Consider the following 22,940-nt stretch of genomic DNA (forward strand, 5'->3'; position numbering starts at 1 on the left):
CCATGCCCGACTCACTTTGCAAGGCCACTTCACAGACTAAACAGACACACCTGCAATGGTAGGTGGCCAAATGTCTGGCCTCAAACTCACCGTCCACTGCCTCCAACTTCTCGAGTGCTGGGATCATAGGCATATGTCACTATGGCCACTTTTCAGCTTATTTTTAAAAAAGAATCTTTCAAGCCAGGCACTAGAAACTCATGCCTGTAATCTTAGCAATTCAGGAGGCTGAGATCTGAGGATTAAAGTTCAAAACCAGCCTGTGCAGGAAAGTGTGTGAGACTCATCTCCAATTAACCACTAAAAAACCAGAAATGGAACTGTGGCTCAAGTGGTAGAGCAAATAAAGCTCAGTGTCCTAGGGCCTGAGTTCAAGATCTAGGACAGGCACACACATTAAATTTTTTTTTAAAGATCCTTCACTATGAAACATCACCAGTAGGCCTAATCAAGTACTATCTTGAATAGAGTATCTGCATTTCTGCTCTCCCTGAGTAAGGGTGTATCCTGTTCTGTTCACTGTTGAAGTTCTGAATCCTAACACAGTGTCAGGGGGAACAAGTAGCAATAAGGATTTAGTGGGATACAAGTGGGAGAGAACTTGTGAGGCTCTTGGTTCAATCTCTAGAACCAAAAGGATGAGGAGGAGGAGGAGGAGGAGGAAGAGGAGGAGGAGGAGGAGATGGAGACAGGATTGGCAAGTGGATGAATAATCACAACTTTTAGAGTGTTCCCTTGTGTCCTGCTTCTTTTTGCACAGGGCCCTCACTAAAAGGCTCATTGTGAGTTTGTTCAGTCTGTCACTATTCAGAACTAATAATCCCAGTGACTGCAAAAAGTCAAGAGAAAGACAGTTGCTCTTATCACTGCCAAATTTTTCACTTATAGTCAAAAGTCAGAATGTCAGCACTCAACAGAGGGGAGATCATTACTAGATGTTGGAAGTCATTGAAAATACAACTGCTCAGTGATTCTCCAACATCCTTTCTGAGACTGGTGCTGTCAATGGCAATGTTTTAACACCCCCCCACAAAACAATAACAACTCATATCCTTTATTGTGTGAAATAGTGGTGATGATGCATGTGTCTTCGTGGTTGTAAATTTGGGGATGGGTTGTAGCACAGTGATAGAGTACTTGCCTAATAGTTGTGAGGTTCTGGATTCGATGTCCAGCACCATTCATCCACAAAAAGAAAGGAAAGAAAAGAAAATGTTAACTGTACCATCCTGGTTAATGTTAACATTTTAGAAAAGTCAGCTGTACTGTTGCACATCTGTAATCAGCTACTTGGGAGACTGAGGCAGGAAGATTAAAATTCAAGGCCAGCCTGTCCAATTTAGCAAGACTCTGCCTCACGTAAACAAAAAAACAAAACCCAGAAATTTATAAAGGTTATACTACTGGTATAGACAAATCAGAAGCGATATTGTATATAACATCATACCTGGTACCAGGTGCTTTATACAATATGTTGTTAACCCTCGCAATCTTTTAAGTTCAGTGGTATTATTCCCCTTTTATAGATGGGAAACTGAGGCATTATGCTAAAAAGTAGAAAGGCAGGAATTTTAAAGCCAGCTCTTTGTAACTAACACCCATGCTTACTGCCGCTAAGATTCTCACAATACCCAACCAGCAGCATTAACCTCTCCTATGAACTTGTTAGAAAGGCCAATTCTAATTTAATTATGGCAGTAAGGTCTCCAAAAATCTGTTTTAAAAGCTTTAAACATGATTCTTATAGTGTTACAGTTTGAGAACCACAGCTTTGCTACAGAGTAGAAGATGATGGTAGTATGAGAACAGGGTAGGAGACAGCATTCTAATTAGATGTGTGTGTGTGTGTGTGTGTGTGTGTGTGTGTGTGTGTGTGTGTGTGTGTGTGTGTGTGTGTGTACACGCATTGCTACTGGGGCTTGAGCTAAGGGCCTGAGCACTTTGATCAAGGCTGGTGTTCTACCACTTGAGGCACATTCCACTTCCAGCTTTTTGGTGGTTAATTGGAGATAAAGGTCTCATGGACTTTGCTGCCTCATCTGGCCTAGGACTCTAATGGTCAGATCTCAGCTTCCTGAGTAGCTGGGAGTAGGTGTGAGCCACAGGTGCCCAGGTTTAGAGTTTCAATTAGGGACTAACTCTGAGGTTTACTAAGAAGCCGTCTCTTCTTGTTGCCATGGATTGGACTATGGGATGAGATCAACTTGTGCTTCGTCAGAAGCCCGTCTGCAGATGTATTGTGTGAACACAGTCTGCGTGGTGAGTTTGCAATGATCATCTACCATATTGAGGACCAAGGAACTAGAATCAACCCCTATGGAAGGACGGGAGAGACTCAAAATTTCTCCAGGGATGCTGGGCACCAGTGGTTCATGCCTTTAATCCTAACTATTCAGGAGTCTGAGACCCCAAGATCATGGGTCAAAACCAGCCTGGACAAGACCAATCAGAAAAACTATTACCACCAATTAACCACCAAAAAGCTAGAAGTGGAGCTGTGGCTGAGGTGATAGAGTGCCACCCTTGAGAGGAAAATCTAAGGGATAACATCCAGGACTGGAATTTAAGCTCCTGTACTGGCACAAAAACTAAAATAATGCTAATTCTCTGAGGAGGGCTAGAGGGTGCAGCTCACTAGTACAGCGCATGCTTAGTATGTGTGAGGTCCTAGGGTGTCACGTGAAACAGGAGACTGAGGAGCAGGATGATGGGTGGCAGAAGAGTTGGACATAAAGAGATGCCACTGTCATTTTTTTTAAAAAGACAGGTGGGTGCCAGTGGCTCACACCTGCAATCCTAGCTATTCAGGAGTCGGAGATCTGAGAATCACAGTTCAAATACAGCTTGGGCACAAAAGTCCTTATCTCCAGTAAACTACCATAAAAGCTGGAAGTGATGCTGTTGCTCAAGTGGTAGAGCACAAGCCTTGAACAAAAGAAGATCAGGAACTGTGCCCAGGCCCTGAGTTCAAGCCCCAGTGCCAGCCCCATCCTGATACACAGGATGGGTTTGAGCACTCACTATGAAACAATATGGGTGGCCCTATTTATGCCACTTCAGTGGGATCCTTTTCAAACAGCTGCCATTTTGTACCAAAATTATCTCTCTTTTTGTTGCTTTTATTTGCATTACTGGTTACCTCTCTCTAGCAGTGACGAACTATAAATCTAGGGTTAGAATTCTATATTCTGTCTTCCACCTCATTTGTGTGTGTGTGTGTGTGTTCCTATGTGTTAAACTCAGGTGTCTAGGCTGGTGCTCTACTATTTGAGCCAAGCCTCCAACCTCTTTTTGCACCATTTACTTTCCAGGTAGGATCTCACTTCAGGGCCAAGTCAGCCTGAGCTTTGATCTTCCTACTTAAGCTTCACTGTGTCACTGGGAATTATAAACACCCTGGTATAGCATGTGCACGCCAAAACACCCAGCCATTAGTTGAGATGGAGTCTCATAAGTATGCCTGGGCTTACCTCGAACCTCTACCCTCTAGTCTTTGCCTCCCCTGTAGCTAAGATTAGAGGCTTGAGCCACAACCCCTGACTTACCTCACTTTTATGTTGCCCTCCACTTCCTGGTTTATGTTTTATAAATTTGAGTTTGTAGTTTATTTTGATAATTATGTCATCTTTTCCTTTTCAGGAAATTTACTTGCTATTAAAAACTACCTCATTGGCCAGGCATTGGTGGCTCACACCTGTAATCCTAGCTACTCAGGAGGCTGAGATCTGAGGATTGCAGTTCAAAGCTAGCCTGGACAGGAAAGCCTGTGAGACTCTTATCTCCAATTAATCACAGAAAAAGCCAGAAGTGGTGCTGTGGCCCAAGTGGTAAAATACTGGGCTTGAGCAAATGGAGCTCGGAGACAGTGCCCAGGCCCAGAATTTTGCCTAGAGCTGCAAAACAAACAAGCACGTGCGCACACGTACACGCACGCACGCACACACACACACAAAGCTATCCCTTGTAGAATGTCAGATTTTTAAATATGACCTTGTCAAAACACTATTTTACAAAATATAAAGTATCTGCACTTACCTCCAAATATCGTTTTGGGACAGCCAGGTTGATCCAATCCTCCATTTGGGTAGAAATCTATGTTTCCTAATGGCTCCTTATAGCCCAGGGCTGGAAGAGAAACACTGTACTTTTGGAACTTTTCACCTTCATAGTAGGCATGAGGAAATGGAGATGTGGTTCAAGTGGTAGAGAGCTAGCCTTGAGCAAAGAATCTAAACAAGGGCTGGGAAGATGGCTCAGTGGTAGAGTGCTTGCTTTGCATGCATGAGGCCCTGGGTTCCATTCCTCAGCACCACATAAGCAGAAAAAGCCAGAAGTGGCACTGTGGCTCAAGTGGTAGAGCACTAGCTTTGAGCTGAAGAGCTGAGGGACAGCGCCCAGGCCCAGAGTTCAGGCCCATGACCAACAACAACAACAACACAAAAATCTAAACAAAAGCACAAACCCCTAAATTCAAGCCCCAGTGCTGTCACCAATAAGTTAATAAATTTAATACACACACACAAAGTGTGTGTGTGTGTGTGTGTGTGTGTGTGTGTGTGTGTGTGTGTGTGTGTGTGTGTGTGTTTCAACTTATTGGAAGTGGTAGAATACTAAGTGGTGCTCAAAATGGTATAGTATCAGCCTTGAACACAAAAGCTTGGTGACAGTACCCAGGCCCTGAGTTAAAGGCCCAGGTCTAAGAAAAAGATAAAATAAAATTGGAATCTAGGATGATAAAAATGAATGGAGGGGTTAGGAAGGTGGCTCAATGGTAGAGTGCTTGCCTTGCATGCATGAGGTCCTGGGTTCGATTCCTCAGCACCACATAAGCAGAAAAAGCCGGAAGTGGTGCTGTGGCTCACATGGTAAAGCGCTAGCCTTGAGCTGAAGAGTTGAGAGACAGTGCCCAGGCCCAGAGTTCAGGCTCATGACCGACCAAAAAAAAAAAAAAGAATGGAAACAGAAACACTTGTAGAAAATGAGGGTCTCAAAATTATATGTAAGAGCCTTTAACTACTATTACTTGCATGAGGAATGGGAAATATTTCTCTCTTTTTTCCAATTCTTCCTAACTCAATCCTGTTATATTAAAATAAATCCTGCTAAAACTTAAAAAAAAAAAACACCTATATTTAGGCTGGGCGCTAGTGGCTCACACCATTCATCCTAGCTACTAGGGGAAAGCTAAAATGTGAGATTTGCCATTCAAAGCCAGCCAGGGCAGGTAAGTCTGTGAGACTCATCTCCAATTAACTACCCGTCCAAAAGCCAAAAGTGGATCTATGACTCAAGTGGAACACTAGCCTGGAGCAAAAATGCTCAGGGACAATGCATAGGCCCTGGGATCAAGCCCTAGGACTGTACCAAAAGAAAAGAAAAGAAAAAAAAAGAGTAGAACCTAAAATCCAAGTTCACATTTGACTATCTTTGTACTCTTCCTTTCAAAATTCATTTTCCAAGAATAAAAAGTAAATTGCTTTATTCCTTCAAGCATAAAAATAGCACTGAGGTATTATACTTTTGCAAGCCCATTGTACCATGCAGCTGTTTCAAAGAGAGGCCTTTCTTCTCAAAGACCACACCAGAGTGCCCAAACAGATGGTCAGGTTTTGAATTTCTTTGGTTTTGTTTTGTTTCTGGTGGTGCTGGTGCATCCTGAGCTACATTCCCAGCTCTGGGTCAAGGGGACTTTAAGTCCAGGCACCAGGTCAGTGCCTTATAATTTTATTGTTTATAATTCTAGCTACTCAGGAGGCTGAGATCTGAGGATCCTCATATGAGCAGATAAATTGGAGAGATTCTTTCCAGTTAATTCAGAAAAAAAAATTGACAGTGAAGCTGTGGTTCAACTGGTATAGTGCAATCCTTGAGCAAAAAAAGCTAAGTGAAAGCATGAAGCCCTGAGTTCAAGCCCTAACACACACACACACACACACACACACACACACACACACACACACACACACACACACACACACACACACATTTTTCAAGTGGTCATGTCATAAAGAGAACACACGATTAAGTGAACCTCTCTATGGCACTTCCTCCCTCCTTCCCCAGTTTCTACTCCAGCTCTTCTCCCAGACCTCTGGGTATAGTGGATTCTTGTATCCAAACCCAGATACGAGTCAGTGTCCTAAGAGGTAGAAATGGCCTTGGAAGATCCTCAGAGAAACAGGGTCACTGGTGGAGAAACACAGTACCTGAACTTACCTTTCAGCTTAAGGAACTAACAAGAACCAAGACACTAGGAAATCACATACTCCTAACCCAGTTTCCCCTAAGGAAACATTTATTCAGAGTGAGAATCCTGCCCTTAATTCAGCACTATGATTACTTTGTTTGTTTATTTGGTGCCAATCCTGGGGCTTGAACTCAGGGCCTGGGTGATGTCGCTGAGCTTTTTTGCTCACTTTACCACTTCAATCCATGGCTCCACTTCTGGTTCTTTTGAAGGGTAATTAATTGGAGAGACTGTACATTCCTGCCCAGGCTGGCTTCAGATCTCAGCCTCCTAAGTAGTTAGGATTACGGAGTGAGCCACCAGTGCCTGGTTTATGATCACTTAAAAGTAAGAGATGATGGAAAGTCATCCCTACTCCTGTCTGAGATGCTGGCAGGCCCTGTACTACCTCATCTTCCCTTCCCCATTGCTGCAGATTTGGAACCCTTCCCTGAAGGAGAAGAGGGCATGTGGAGGAACTTGCTCTGCTCTGCTGATGATTCCCCAGGGGAGACTCTGGGAGCAGCACCACTGACCCACAAGGACAGGAATGTTACCATCAATGTCAGAGTGGATGACGTCCACGAACTTCGCATCGCTGGGGTCTAATCTGTCCTGAGGAGGTCTCCCATTGAATAAAGGGCCCGCAGGGTCCAGACCTGGAAGGAAAACAGAGTGGCTTGGCAGCCCCACGCCATGAGTCACCGCACAGGCCTTTGATCCCTCCAGGTGAGTCGCTTACAGGCTGCAGGGCACCCTCCGGTGAGCAAGCACCCACATTCCTATCCTGCTTTTTTAGGGCTCCTGTCCACAGCCCTGTGGCTCTTTCCCACAGTGCAGCCCTGGCAGTGCTCCTGAGAACAGCATGCAGACTCCAGGAGAGCTCACTGGGCAAAAAGCAGGGCAGTTGCTAGATTCCCCTTTATCCATTTTAGATGATCTAGAAACGCCACACAGCCCCCTCTTCTGGTTATGAATCACTCTTTTATAGCTTCTGCTTCATTCATAGGTTAGGTCATTTGACCCACATTGCAGACAGAGGCAGAGTAGCTGTTCGGATTCCCATTTTACAGATGGTTGAACTGAGGTTCAGGGAGCTCAAGCCTCTCAGTCAAAGCCTAGCCTTAAATGGTAGCACATGGAGCTCTTGCTATCATGGAACTGAGTTGAGTCAGCTCAGCAGAAAAGGGGGAAACTTGTTGATCAGGCCAAGAACATAGCCCGGTGTGGAAAAGGATGTGACTCCCTGCAGATATGGGCGAGTGAACCCATCCCACAATGCCTGAGCTAATTCCTTGTCCTTGGTCAATGTTAATTGAACATCACTCACCATTGCTACAAAGCCATTGGAAAAGAGGAGTTCTTTTTTTTTTGGGGGGGGGGGTCTGGTCGTGGGGCCTGAACTCTGGGCCTGGCGCTGTCCCTCAGCTCTTTCAGCTCAAGGCTAGCGCTCTAGCGCTTGAGCCACAGGGCCACTTCTGGCTTTTTTCTATTTTGCTTATGTGGTGCTGAGGAATCGAACCCAGGGCGTCATGCATGCAAGGCAAATGCTCTACCACTGAGCCACATTCCCAGCCCCAAAGAGGAGTTCTTATGATGCTGTAGTCACAAAGAACTTTAAGGAAAAAGTCAGAGCTCTGTATATCATCTTTATAATAACAATTAAAAAAAAAAAAAAACAGGGCTGGGCGCAGGTGGCTCATATCCTAGTTACTCAGAAGGCTAAGATCTGAGGATCACAGTTCAAAGCCAGCCCATGCAGGAAAGTCTGTGAGACTCTTATCTCCAGTAAATCACCAGAAAACCGGAAGTGGCACTGTGGCTCAAGTGGTAGAGCGCCTTGAGATGAAGAGCTTAGGGACTGTGCCCAGGCCCAGAGTTCAAGCCTCATGACTGACAAAAATAAAATAAAATAACAGGAATGTTAAAAACAAAAAAAAAAGGCAGAGGCTAGAAAGGCTTCACTTACCAGACGCCTATGATGGGTAAAGCCATCATGAGACAATGTCATCTCCTTTGAGTTTTTATCCATGAATATAACTGCCCAGTAGAACACTTTTGTTTTAGTTTTTGCTTGCTTGTGTGTGTGTATACTGGGACTTGAACTCAAAGCTTCATGTTCTCACTTGGCTATTTTACTCAAGGCTGATGCTTTATCGCTTGAGCCACACCTCCTCTTCTTAGCTCTTTGCTGGTGAACTGGAGATAAGTATCTCACAGACTTTTCTGCTCACACTGGCTCAGAGCCTTGATCCTCAGATCTCAGCCTCTTGAGTAGCTAAGTCTACGGGTGTGAGCCACCAGCAACCTGGCTCGAGTAGAATCTCTGTATGAGCATTGTTTGGCTTTCGTACTAAACGCTGGATAGAAGTTAGGCATTTATGCATGCAAAACATGTCTCCACCACTTTGCACCACTTGAGGTTCATATGACAAATAATAAATGTCATCTTCTGTTCCTAAAGTTATATATAAAGCAGAAGAGAAAGCATGTTTCCCTCAAGGTTGCTGCTTTGAGCTTCAGTCTCCCCATTCCTCCTCTCCCTGTGCTCATCTGCTTCCCACAGGCAGTTTTCTTCTCTTTTCTTTGCTCACCTCCACCCAACATCCCCAGCCTGTCTTCTGTCCACTCCCAATTGAAACTTGTGTGGGAGGAGATGGGCCCAATACCCTGGCACTCAAGTGCCTAGCACAGGATTTCCTCAACACAACAGGGACAACTCCACACCTCAGAAGCCTCCTCATCCTCACAGCATTTCCTGTCTAAGAAAATAAACAATGAAAGCTGTATGTCAGTGGCTCATGCCTATAATCCTAGCTACTCAGGAGACTGAGACCTGAGGATTGCAGTTCAATGCCAGCTCAGGAAAAAAAAAGTCCATGAAACTCTAGGAATTCTCTAATGTCCAGTTAATCACCAAAAAGCTGCAAGTGGAGCTATAACTCAAGTGGTAAAGAAAGTTCATGGACAGCACCCAGAGAAAGAAAGAAAGAAAGAAAGAAAGAAAGAAAGAAAGAAAGAAAGAAAGAAAGAAAGAAAGAAAGAAAGAAAGAAAGAAAGAAAGAGGGAAAGAGGGAGAGAGAGAGGGAGAGAGAGAGAGGGAGAGGGAGAGAGAGAGAGGGAGGGAGGGAGAAAGAAAGAAAGAAGAAAAAAGGGAAAAAAGGAAGAAAGAAAGGAAGGAAGGAAAGGGAAGGGAAGAAGGAAAAAAGAAAGAAAGAAAGAAAGAAAGAAAGAAAGAAAAAATTATAAAGAAAATATGGAGCCAGGCACTGGTGGCTCATGCCTGTAATCCTAGCTACTTAGGAGGCTGAGATCTGAGGATTATGGTTTGAAGCCAGCACAAGCATGAAAGTCCTCAAGACTCTTATCTCCAATTAACCACCAGAAAACTAGAAGTGGTGTTAGCTCAAAGTGGTAGAGCACTAACCTTGAGTGAAAAGGCTCAAGAACAGTGCTTAGGCCCTGAGTTCAAGTCCCACAACCACCACCAACAACAACAAAAGGACTAAGGCTTGGGAGTCAGATGGTTGAACAATAGCGTAGCGAAGCCCTGAGTTCAAACCCAATACCATTAAAAAAAAAGATGTAGAGATTCCTGGGCTGGGATTATAGCTCAGTGGTAGAATACTTGCTTAGCATGAATGAGGTCCTGGATTAGAGCCTCAGCACCACAATTAAGTACTTACTTAATTAAATGAGAAATAGAACCAGGACAATTAGAAGGAGGGGAAATGGAAGAGATGAAGCAGCCATTTGAGGCTTAGATAATACCGAGTACACCTACTTAAATGTGGGAGTTGTGGCAATGGAGAGCAGGCTACATCCCCAACTCATCATGTCCAGTGAGCCTACCCAGTCGGAGAGGTAAAGAGAGGGGAAATGCTTGACTCCTGAAGCTGCTCTTGATCAATAACAGCTCTTAGATTGCTCAGAGAGCTGTGATTAACCTTGGGATTCAGGGAGGATGAGGTGTGAAGAGCACACAGAGGTAGAACATTGAGCTGAGGTTCAGCAGCTGAATCCAGGCCATGGAACAAGTTACTTGTATAAGAAAATAAAAAGAGCAGAAAGGGAGAATACAACAGACCAACAGGTTTTATTTAGGAGGAAAACCTGGGAATAGCAACCAAGTCTCCTTCCGCCTGGCTGAAGGAGAAATGGTGCACCTCCCTTATAACTAGGGCCTATTTAGCATGAAGTCAGGGGGCCAAGATGGGGTGAGAGGGAGGCTGGATGGGTGAGCAGTGTTATTTTGATTAAGGAGTTTCAAGGTTTCAACAGCATCTGTGTTCATCAGGTGTCAGCCTCAGACATGGCCTTGGTCTCAGGCTCTCTTCCAGGACCATTGGGTGTGTTTGTTCAGGGGTAAGGGGAAGGAAGATGGTTCAGTGGGATTGTCAGCAAGGACACTTGTAAGATATGGCTGTCAGGGGGACGTGAGTGCTTTCAGTGCTTTCAGGGCCTAGAGTAGGAGGAAGGTTGGCTTTGGCATGCTCCTGGTCAGAGGCCAGAAAACAGCACAGTTCGCTTTCACAGCAGTTTGGAGAACAGGTTTCTTGTGAGATGTAGGGTTGTAAGTAGGCCAGGAAAAGGACTTTGCTCATCTTCTCCCAAACTCTAGTCAGAGATATGAGATTCATGTCTTGAGATCTAGCATGATAGGGGGTTTCACCATAAGAACCATCCATTTCTTCCAATTAAGACTTCTCCCTCTTCTTCCACTTACTCTGCTGTCTCTCTCTATCTCTCTCTGTCTCTGACTCTTAGAAGTGGTCTGTTTCTTTTTTAAGATTTTTATTTTATTGTAAAGATGCTGTACAGAGGGGTTTGGGCCTATTTCTAAGCCCTGCACTAGGAAAAGTCCCAGCACCAGAAGAGAACTTCCAACCGATGAGGACAGAGGCAAACACAAACAATGAGTTCCTTCTCAGAAGACAAAGCTTTAAAAAGCAAAGCAAGCAAACAGTGTCTTGCCATGGAGCCCAGGCTGGCCTCAAACTTGTGACTTCTGATCTTCTTGCCTCACTCTCCTCAGTGCTGAGATTAGAGACATTTTTAAATGTTCAGTGCTTAGAAATAATGCACTTTGAAACTTGAAAAGCATTTTTGCTTCCCTAGGAAAGCAGGTAAATAAGATGAGGCACCCGTGGCTCACACCTGTAATCCTAGCTACTCAGGAGGCTGAGATCTGAGGATCTCAGTTCAAAGCCAGCCCAGGCAGGAAAGTCCAAGAGACTCTTATCTCCAATAAACCACTAGAAAACCGGAAGTGGCACTGTGGCTCAAGTGATAGAGTGCTCGCCTTGAGCTGAAGAGCGCAGGGACAGTGCCCAAGCCCAGAGTTCAAGCCCCACAACTGACAAAAAAAAAAAAAAAAGATGAGGCAGGGGCTGAGAAGGTGGCTCAGTGGTAGAGTTCTTGCCCCTCATGCGTGAGGCCCTGGGTTCCATTCCTCAGCACCACATAAACAGAAAAGGCCTGAAGTGGCGCTGTGGCTCAAGTGATAGAGTGCTAGCCTTGAGCTGAAGAGCTCAGGGACAGCACCCAGGCTGAGAGTTCAAGCCTCACAACCACCACCACCACCACTACCAACAACAACAAAAAGATGAGGCAACTCTGGCCTTGAATTAAAACAAGAAAAGTCATGTAGGACTCCATATACCCAGATTAGAGGACTAGATGGAGAAACCATCCTCTGTGTGTATATGTGTATGTGAGAGAGAAAGAGACAGAGGCAGAGACAGGGAGACAGAGGGAGACTTTTGCACATTTAAATAGCCCCTTCAGATTAGGACCCGAATTATGGTTTGTTTGAATAACTTATATTCCATTCATATACATTTCTACCTTCTATATTCTCTGGATTTGAAAGGCTCCCTGAGCCTGAGAATGGATTCTGGGAATAGTGATAGAAAGCCCTTTTGTCTGAGAGAACCACCCTCTGCCCTCTAAGTATCTATGGAAAGTTCCGAAGCTCCAAGCAAGAGATCACAGGGAGGAAGTGTGTCTCTTTGAGGTTTGACTGGCTGCATTTCTGAGTGTTTTCATTCTGTGTTGGCTGGAAAGTTGATATCTAGAGAATAAGGCCCAGCCATCAAAATTCCCATCTCCTTTTCCTACCACAAGATTCTGCTGTGTCTGGGGACTGCAGCGTGCTAGTTACACCAGCCAGGCCATCCTGGGTTCACTGAAAGGAAGCAAACACTTTGTTCTAGGACTATAGATCAAATGTCCCCAAGGGACATTGCTGCTTTTCTAGCCATAAGCGAAATAAGGTCCATCACCATTCTTTTCTATGGCACATACAATTTGTAAATATGTCACGTGCATTATATCTGAGTTCAATAGGTACCGATGGCTCATATCTGTAATCATAGCTACATAGGGGACTGAGATCATGGTTTAAAGCCAGCCCAGGCAGGAAAGTCCATGAGACTCATCTCCAACTAGCCACCGAAAAAGCTGGTAATGGAGCTGAGGCTTAAGTGAGAGAGTGCTATCCTTGAGCAAAATAGCTCAGGGGCAGTGCCTGGCCTGAATTCAAGTCCCAGGACTGGCACAAAAATTAATTAATATTAATAATAATAATAATGCTCTGAGGTCAACAATATTTGATCCTCCTTTACAAGAAGAGGACCCATGCTCAGGAGGTTCAATATTTGGAAGTGTTGTCTTGGATTGCTTTTATAATGCTCCCCCAGGCAGCACCTGCCTAAACAGCTCCCCAGGCCCGCCCACCAGAGCCTCACCTGTAATTCTCCCCAGCTGCCCGTCATACATTTCTCCAACAAATCCAGATATGTGGGCTCCCAGACTTACTCCAATCATATAAATGTTGTCAAGAGAACCTCCTTCCACCTGGAATTTCAAGAAGTCTATCATTACAAAGTATCTACATTTGAGAAATCGCTGATCTGTTCACATTGGGGAAATATCCCTAAGTACTGCACATTTATGTCTCATTTAAATGTCACACCAGGCCTGTGGGTAGAGTTCAGTGATGGAATCCTTGTCTAGCAATGTGCAAGGCCCTGGGTTCAATCCCAGCAATACACACACGCACACACACACACACACACACACACACACACACACACACACACACCTGCATCACAGTATGTCACAACACCTCTGTAATAGGAAATACTATTCTTTTGCTTTTAAGATGAAGAAACTGAAGCCCAGAGTTAGTGTCGTCTAGTTGAGGTCAGACAGTTGAGGAGGGAGCAGAGTAGGAATCTAACCAACCCACTCAACCCCACACAGTGCTTATGGTATCCCCATCACATTTATTTCCTCTTCCTTCCTTCTTTCTTCTTTCTTCTGGGGCTTGAACTCAGAGCCTGGTCATTATCCTTTTTTTTTTCTCAAAGCTAATTCTCTACCACTTGAGCCACAGCTCTACTTGTGATTTTTTTTTGTAGTTGACTGAAAATAAGAGTCTCATAGACTTTTCTGCATGGGTTGGCTTTGAGCCACAATCTTTAGATCTCAGCCTTCTAAGTAGCTAGGAGTACAGACATGAGCTACTAGTACCTGGCTTCTGTCCATGTCCATCACATTTCTGGTATAAACTACTCTGAGCTATCTTTAAAGCCTTACAAATGGGTGGCAAGTTTGACAATACATCCCAATGAATTCCTTTATCTTCATCCTAGCTCAGTTTATGGAGTTTATAGAGAGGGAGGAAAGAAGAAGGGGGGGGGGTGACCACACTGTCCATAGGCTACTATGAGTTTGTCCTGAGCTATTCAAAAAATCTCTTTCTAGGGCTGTAAAACTCATGCCACTCCAGTTACATGGCCACCAAACCAGACTCTGAAATAGTCAGGGTTTTGTCACTTTTTTTTTATTGTTAAAAGGGGCAATTTGTGTGGTAGATCACTAAATAAAATATAAGGTTTCCCCTTTACTATCTCCTAAAGACATAAATCATCTCATGGGACCATATGTCCCTTCGTTATGGTCTTGGAGAATCTGGACACTAAACAGGTAGTAAAAGGATTAGGTATAGACATGAAAGAAACTTGAAGCATTAAACCAGGAAACCCACCCAGAGCCTCTTCTACTCAATAAATACCATTTTTGAATTACAAAAGGATCTCCCTTTCTCAAGACACTGTCATCATCTGTGGGAAAACAATCATAAGTAATATGTAAAGCTACATCTACAAGGACAATGTTGTTTCCTTAAATCAGTGTCTTGGGCAGTATACAACCTGCATAACATACCTATGGGCCTTACCTGCAATCCCGTCCAGACCTTTCCTAGGTCTTATTCAGATTTACAAAATATTAACTATATATCTCTTGGTTTTAAACTTCCAGGTAACTGACCAGTTTCATTTTGATCTCAAATCATCTAATAGAACTCTTTCTTACCAACATCTTGTCAATAAATTCCTTCAAGATGAGAGCTACTTTTCTGGTCCTACTAGAGGCGTGTGTGTATATTACAGTTGTAGCTCCTCGATTCCAATCAACAACAACCACGTTCATGTCTTCTACAAGGAGCAAACCCTGTACTAAGTCCTCCATCCAGACTGGAGGAGAGCCTGTTGGCCTGAATCCATGGACAATGAAGGTAGTTTTCTTGGTCACATTCAAGTTCCCAAAAGCTGTGGAATTGATGACTTGTGCGCAGCTCAGGTTTTTCTTTGTGTAGAGCATTAACTTCACATTTAGTCCTGTGCCAACCACAGCACTGTGGAAACTCAGCTTGGTAAACGACGGGCATGTCTCATCTGTGTCTGAAAATAAAAAATTAGAATGAATCACACAGCTGGACACCAGTGGCTCATGCCTGTAATCTTAGTTACTGAGGAGTCTGAGAATCTGAGGATCTGGGTTTGAAGCCAGCCCAGCAAAAAAGTCCATATAACTTTTATCTCCAATGAACTAGCAAAAAAAGATGTGGAGCTGTGACTCAAGTGGTAAAGCAACCGCCTTGAGCAAGAAAAGCCATGTAAAAGTGTGAGGAGTTTAAGCTCTAGTATCAGCAAAATAAACAAACAACAACAATCACAACAGAAATAGAGAAAAGAATGCCCTGGGAAACACCTTTCCTGACTTCCTCCATGAGAACGTGGGGACCATTTCTTCCTGTCTCCTATTCTCAATGACTCTCTACTTCAATACTCCAAACTTCTTCCTTCTTAATTCTGAGCCTCAGAGCAACCCAGGTCTGAGGGTCTTTGTCCATCCAAAGCCCCAGTGCTCTCCTGTATGCATTTATTTGAAACTTCTTGCAAAGGCCTTTGTACTTAGGAATGAGCAAAGTTTCAAAATAGAATGAGAAAAAAATGCATAATTGAATGGCCAAGACATCAAAGGAGACTTTAAAATCCCTCACTCTAAGCGGGGCACTGAGGCCTCATGCCTGTATTCCCTGTTACTTAGGACGCTGATATCTGAGGATGGAGATTAGAAGCCAGCCCCAGGAGTCAAATCTGAGAGACTTTTATTTCCAATTACCTAGCAAGAAGCTGAAAGTGGAGGTATCGCTCAAGTAGTAGAGGACCCACCACTTGAGTGAAAAACTCAAGAGTGCAAGGCCTTGAGTTTAAGCCCTGGTACCAGCACAAAAGAAAACAAAACAAAACAAAAATCACTCTAGCAGAAAGGTGTTTTGTATTGACTTCCAACTTCCTGCATTTGTGTCTCCTCTGCACACCATGTAGAGGTATGGGGAAGCATCTGCCATGTAAAGAACTCCACCTCCCTCGGCGTTCTTCACTTGCACTTCTGGTAGACTGCTTGCTACAATCTGACAGAGAAGGTGCATTGAAACTGGTCTGGTGTTTGTGGAGCATGTCCCAGAGCAAATAAATGACTATTGAATTAGTCATCCTGTTAAATAGAAAGTATCAGGGAGGTTTGGAGCCTCTGGGTCTCAGTCATCAATAAAACTAGGCTTTGTTCCTGTCATGCAACTGATTCATCAGGTGGCCTTGGAGAAATCTTGTCACCTTTCTCCAGCTACCATCTGCCCAAGGGAGGAATGTGGATAGATTACTTCTGAATGAGATCATATTGGCAAAGAGAACATCCCTTTCTCAAGAAAACGACTTAATTGAATATGGGCAATGCTAGGCCAGGGGTTCTAAACCACAGATCTGAGACCTGGACGGCTCCAAGAAGAGTTGTGAGGTTTGGGGCTAGAAGTATGGATCAGCCACAACTATCAACTTCTGTGTCTACAGAATAGTTTAGCCCCTCTCCTGAGCTTGCTCAATCTTCTTTATCAGAGCCCTCAGAGATTTGTTGAATTGAAGCCTCTCTGTGCAACTACATAAAGGCATAGATAGATAGATAGATAGATAGATAGATAGATAGATAGATAGATAGATAGATAGATAGATAGATAGATAGATAGATAGATAGATAGATAGATCTAATTTTTTTGGTACCAGTTCTGGGGTTTGAACTCAGGGCCTGGGTACTATCCTGAGCTTATTTTACTCAAGGCTGATGCTCTACCACTTGAGATACTGCTCTACTCCTGGCTTTTTAGTCATGTATTGGAGATAAGAGTCTCATGGACTTTCCTGCCCATGATGGCTTCAATTCACAATTCTCAGATCTCAGCCTCCTGAGTAGCTGGGGTTGCAAGTGTAAGCCATGGTTGCCCAGCTAAAAGTAATTTTAAAAAATGAAGACTTAGAATTGATGATTACTGAAATGTAAGGACAGAACAAATAGACTTCCAATCTTCATTCTGATGTCACATATAGTTAAAGTGCTTTTGCTGTTTATGGGCGGGTGTCTATTGTAAGTAATAAGTGAAAAGAAGTTAATTTCCTTCTCTTTGAACTTTACATTTATTTTTTCTCATATTCAGTGAGAGTTGATTTTAACCTAGATTCTATGTCAGGTATTTCTTTTTTCTTTTTTTCTTTCCTTCTTTCCTTCTTTCTTTCTCTTTCTTTCATGGCACAGGCTATGGAACTTAGGTGTTTATGCTTACTATGCAAGCACTTTACCATTTAGATCATACCTCTAAAGCTTTTGCTTTTTTACTTTATTTTTCAAACAGAGTCTTGCGCTTTTGCCCAGGCTAGCCTCAATCCACCATTTCCTCTCTCTACCTCTTAGGTAGCTGAAATTACAAGAATGAGCCACTTCACCTGGATCAGGTGGCATTTTAGAAGGAAAATCAGGTATTAATAAAACACATAAATGAGTATAAAATTGCTATGTGTGATAATAAACCACATGAAGAAAATACCCTGTGAAGTGAGAACATGACTAAGGGAACTTAGCCTGGTCTGAGCCTCTCAAGGCCTTTTCATCATCTGGAAATATGTATCTAAGTGGAGCATTCAAAACAACAACAATGAAAGCATAAAGCCTGGTCTGTGTGTGGACACCTGGGTGCTTGGGAGATTGAGGCAGGAGGATCATGAGACTGAGGCCCACCTGAACTGCAAGGGAGCACAGCTGAGCTGGTCATTCCTACTCCATGTAGGATGCTCTCTATCAGACTACTTTGGCTCAGGGACTCCCCATCTGTCTGACTGATAGTGTCAGAATTGTGCTCAGATATGAGGCTCTCCCCTACCCAATCTTGCTTTCCTCACATTTCTCAGGTACAATTCCTATTCCCTGCCTCTGTACCCTTCCATGCACTCCCTCCAATAAATGTAGAGCATGTCCAAGCCAACTTTGGTATCTGTTTCTCACAGGCCCCAAAGTGAAATAATTGGATTTAACACTGAAATGCTTCATTGACTGGTGCTGGTGCCCTGGAGGTTCACTATCTCTTGCTATACAGACTGTCCTCTTTTTGATTGATAGCTTGTTTGCTTTGTATTTGTGTGCTTTTTTTTTTTTATCCTATCAGGAAGTTATTTATTTGCTTGATTGCTTTTTCATTTGTTTATTTCACCAGTACTAGGGCTGGAACTTATGGCCTCATAACTCTTACTTGGCTTTTTAGTTCAAGTCTGGCATGCTATCCCTTGAATCATACCATCTGACTTTTTGCTGGTTAATTGGAGATATGAGTCTCAGATTCGTCTGCCCAGGCTGGCTTTCAACTGAGATCCTTAGACCATCAGCCTCCTGAGTAGTTAGGATTACAGGCATAAGCCACCAGTGCCTGGAGAAGTTTAGTTTTATATGAGACACTTCAATTCTGTCGTGAGGTTCCAATGTGTAGAATTGCACATGGATGTAGATTGTTCAGTTACTGCAAAATTAGATATATTTTCCACTGTGTAACTCTGGATCTGGAAACTGTGCCGGGTGGTCGTGAGCATGGTGCTGACTTCTGCCATGTGTCCTACTGATGACACTTCTGCTTTCCTCTTTCATTCTCTAATCAGTGACATTTTCACAGTCACTCAGTGACAGGTACTTCCTGCCATGTTTTGCAGCTTGGTACTTTTCCTTGACTGTTTCCATGTCTAGAATGGCAGCCAAGCAAAATGCTGACACACTGACTAATTTTGCCATGCCTAAGAATGCTACCATGTACCCACCACAGGAAATGCAAGTTAGATAGGTTCCATTTAAGCACCAGTTACAGTGCTATGAGCTATTCTTCCAATGTTAATCAGCAGTCTAAATTTGTTTAAAGAAGACACACAGGAGGTTATATACTGACTAGGCACATAAGTACATAAGTACTGCTACCTGGAAGGCTTGCAGAACCTAACCTTGTATTTCCCTAGGAACAATAGTCTATAATCCCAATTGAATGTTTGAGGCCAATTTATGGAACGTAACTACCACAAATAACAAGAATGCGTGCAGAATCCTAGCTACTCAGGAGCCTCAGATCTGAGAGGCTGAGTTTGAAGCAAGCCGGGGCAGAAAATTCTGTTAGACTATCATTAGCAATTAACCAACAAAAAACCAGAAGTGAGGCTGTGGTTCAAGGGGGAGAGTACCAGCCTTAGCAAAAAAGCAAGACTACAAGGCCCTGAGTTCAAGCCCCAGTACAAGCACACAACACACACACACACACACACACACACACACACACACACACACACACACACACACACACACAAAGAATTCATGGATAACAATCATTTTATGGGGCTGGTAGGGCAGTTCAAGTGATAAAGACTTGCCTAGCACAAGCATAAGGTCATAAGTTCAAGCCCTAGCACCACCAGGGGAAAAATCATCTTTATTTGAATACCAGTGGATCATGCCTGTAATCCTAACTACTCCAGAGGCTGAGATAGGAGGATTGAGGTTCAAAGCCAGCCTAGGCAGGAAAGTCTATGAGACTCTTATCTCCAATTAGCTACCAAAAAAGCTGGAAATGAAACTATGGTTCAAGTGGTAGAGTGCTAGCCTTCAGCAAAAATACTCAGGGATAGAGCCCAGGTCCTAAGTTCAAGCTCCAAGAAGGGCAACAAAACAAAACAAACAAAAACCTTATCATCTATATGAAGCCCATGCTCTACAACATGTACCTATATTCCCAGCAACTCAAGAGGATGGCTTGAGCTCTGCAGTTCCAGACTAGCCCAAATAATGGGTAATAAGCAAATATATCCTGGAATCAAGGTTCCCTAGTAACACAGTTTAACTTCTTTTCCTGGGCTTCTCCTTCCCCTAGGAGACTAACTGCTGCTATCTTTCCAAGGAGAGTTCATGGTTGGTTATTGCTAAGTACATTCATATCCTGACATGAATTTATTAGCCTCATGATATGTTTAATGGCTTCACTCACATAATGTCCCTTAAATTCTCTTTGTGCTGTTACTTTTAAAGGGGACAGCTAACTTGTATGTCTTGTATGTCTCCTTTTGGGTTATTCTGTTGTTTTGTTGCAAGGTCAAGGTTGCTCAAAGGCAGTCTCAACAGAGTACAACCAGGTAACCACAGAACATGTCAGACTGGTTTTTAAAGTTTAACTTCTGCTATCAGAGTTCATTTGAAATAGGAGACATCAGGCCTGCCCTTTTCAGGCTACTTTGAAATTCAATTATCCTGAAGTAACATCCCCTGTTGTCATTTGGAAAATTACAATTGGATGGATGATGTCCACAACACCATTTGATGAGAAATTCAGATTCCAATACTGCCTTCTCTTTCTTAAATTAAAAGGAACATATACAAACTGAGTGCAGTGGCTCATGCCTGCAGACCTAGCTAATCAGGAAGCTGAGATCTGAGGATGAGGTCTGAAGCCAACCTGAGCAGAAAAGTCTGAGACTCTTTTTTTTTTTTTTTTTTTTTTTTTTGTGGGTCATAGGGCTTTTTGTCAGTTGTGGGGCCTGAACTCAGGGCCTTGGTGCTGTCCCTCAGCTCCAGCTCAAGGCGAGCACTCTACCAAATGAGCCACAGCACCACTTCTGGTTTTCTAGTAGTTTATTGAAGATAAGAGTCTCATGGACTTTCCTGCCTGGGCTGGCTTTGAACTGCAATCCTCAGATCTCAGCCTCTTGAGTAGCTAGAATTACAGACGTGAGCCACCAGTGCCATCTTATGGGACTCTCATTTACAATTATTAACACCACACACATACACACACACACACACACACACACACACACACACACACACACACACACACACAAATAAGGTGGGGGACTGGGAAGGTGGCTCAGTGGTAAGAGTGCTTGCCTTGCCTGCATGAGGCCCTGGGTTCGATTCCTCAGCACCACACACACACACACACACACACAAGCCAGAAGTGGCCCTGTGGCTCAAGTGGTAGAGCACTAACCTTGAGCTGAAGAGCTGAGGGACAGCGCGCAGGACCTGAGTTCAGGCCCCACAGCTGAAAAAAAAAAAAGCTGGAAATAGAGCTGTGGCTCAAGTAGTAAAGCATCAGCCTTGAGTAAAAAAGCTAGACAGAGCTCAAGCCCAATACCCCTTCCCCCCCACACACACCATTACCATCACCACCACCAACAACAACAATAACAAAAAAAATCCAAGTTAAGCTATCTTCTCTAACTTTGTTAGCAATAGCTTATTTGTATGTGAGACATTTTGTTATAATCTGATCATAGTTGTCCACAAGCCAAAGCTGACCACACCAATCTTTATACTGCCCATGGTTACTTTCCTGCCTAATAGCTGAGTTCAGTGGTTATAATCATGGGCCACAAAGCTGAAAGTATTTAAATATTTACCATTTGGCTTTATGGAAAAAAATTGTCACCCTTGATCTAAGACTTTTCCTCCCCCCGCCCCATCTCTCTCTTTCCTTTTTTGAAAGTACTGGGTTTGAACTTAAGACCTCTTGCTTGCTAAATAAGCAGCTGAACCACACCTCTTGCTCTGATTCCTACTGATACTTTTCAGATAAGGTTTCACTTCCTGCCCAGGCACCCGCCTGAGCACGATCCACCTGTTGGACTTCTGGAAGCTAAGACAATAGGCATGTGCCACCATATTCAGCTCTTCATTGAGAAAGGGTCTCTGAGAACTTTTTTAGGCCTGGGCTGGCCTCAAACTACAATCTCTTCACTCTCAGTCTTCCAAGCATAAGTCACAGGCAGGTAGTCAGCCTTGGTCTAACATCTTAAACAAAAAGGCAACATAATTTTAGAAGAAAACGTTAAGTTTGAGGTCCAACCCCCGAGCTTACTTGCTTTGTGAGCCCTAGTAATTCATCAGCTAAAATCTTTGGACCTCATTTTGCATTTGTCAAATAATCATAATAATGCTAACCATATTGAAGTTGGAGCAAAAACAAACAAAATACATGTAATCAAATGTTATCAAAATATCTTCTAAGGGGATAGGGATGGGGTTTGGTGATAAAGCACTTTCTTAGCATATATGAACTCTAGGTTCAAGCTCCAGTACCACAAACAAAACAAACTTGTATTTTGAACCAACTGGGAAAAGTTCATAAAAGCTCTACAACAAAAACATAACTATGTGTTATTCAGTCTGTTCACAAACCATTGTCAACTCTCATAAGCTGCCTAGCAAGGCCTATTCCTATGCCCCAAAACAAGGAACAGTGGCTGATTAGAAATGCCTTTATGATGAGTACCAGTGGCTTATGCCTCTCAGGAGGCTGAGATCTGAGGATCACAGTTCAAAGCTAGCATGGGCAGGAACGTCTGTGAGACTCTTATGTCCAATTCCCCACCAGAAAACCAGAAGTGGTGTGGTGGCTCAAGTGGTAGAGTGCTAGCCTTGAGCTGAAGAGCTCAGGGACATGAGCCCAGGCCCAGAGTTCAAGACCCACAACTGACAAAAAAAAAAAAAAAAAAAAAAGAAAAGGAAATGCCTTCTCCCATTATACAATAACATAGATGATAAAACAAAAATTAATGCATCTTATCAACATTTTGTTCATTATGAGTTTATTTGAATTTATTTCATTTTTTAAAATATTGCATTAAAACATCCTTTATCTGGACTCTTGAGTTTTGGTACCTTTCTTCTTTTCAGATTTTGTACCTGGTGAATGCCACTTTCCTCACTGACCTCCCCTTCATCCTGGCTCTGCTTTCAGAGTTATTGTATGAGAGATAATGCCTATAAGGCATCCAGAATGCTTTCTGGGGCAAAGTGAGTGCTCAATAAAATAAAACTGGCATTGGTGGATGATGTTGATGATAGATTGGCATGATAGAATTTACCTCATAGGATTGTGATGAAATCCAGTAAGCAAATCACTTGGCATGGAATTGATTACAAAATAGATACTCAAGCTGGGCACCAGTGGCTCACACCTGTACCATAGTTATTCACAAGGCAGAAAAATCCATGAAACTCTTATCTCCGA

The 22,940-nt window shown here is 43.3% G+C and overlaps 1 protein-coding gene across 6 annotated transcripts in view; it reads right to left on the bottom strand.

Annotated features, from left to right (window-relative positions):
* Liph (lipase H) overlaps positions 1-22,940 on the bottom strand; it is a 56,131-nt gene that overhangs the window by 13,686 nt on the left and 19,505 nt on the right. For all 6 annotated transcript variants that reach the window (XM_070029764.1, XM_070029759.1, XM_070029762.1 and 3 more), the window contains 4 exons: positions 14,609-14,976; positions 12,976-13,084; positions 6,784-6,885; positions 4,036-4,125 (listed from right to left, as the gene is read on the bottom strand). In XM_070029764.1, the coding sequence (XP_069885865.1) occupies positions 4,036-4,125; positions 6,784-6,885; positions 12,976-13,084; positions 14,609-14,896 (589 nt within the window). In that variant the 5' untranslated portion in view covers positions 14,897-14,976. The remainder of the gene's footprint in view (positions 1-4,035; positions 4,126-6,783; positions 6,886-12,975; positions 13,085-14,608; positions 14,977-22,940) is intronic.

This window comes from Dipodomys merriami, unplaced genomic scaffold (assembly GCF_024711535.1).
Source record: "Dipodomys merriami isolate MVZ:Mamm:240054 unplaced genomic scaffold, mDipMer1.0.p SCAF_2, whole genome shotgun sequence".
Lineage (NCBI taxonomy): Eukaryota > Metazoa > Chordata > Mammalia > Rodentia > Heteromyidae > Dipodomys > Dipodomys merriami.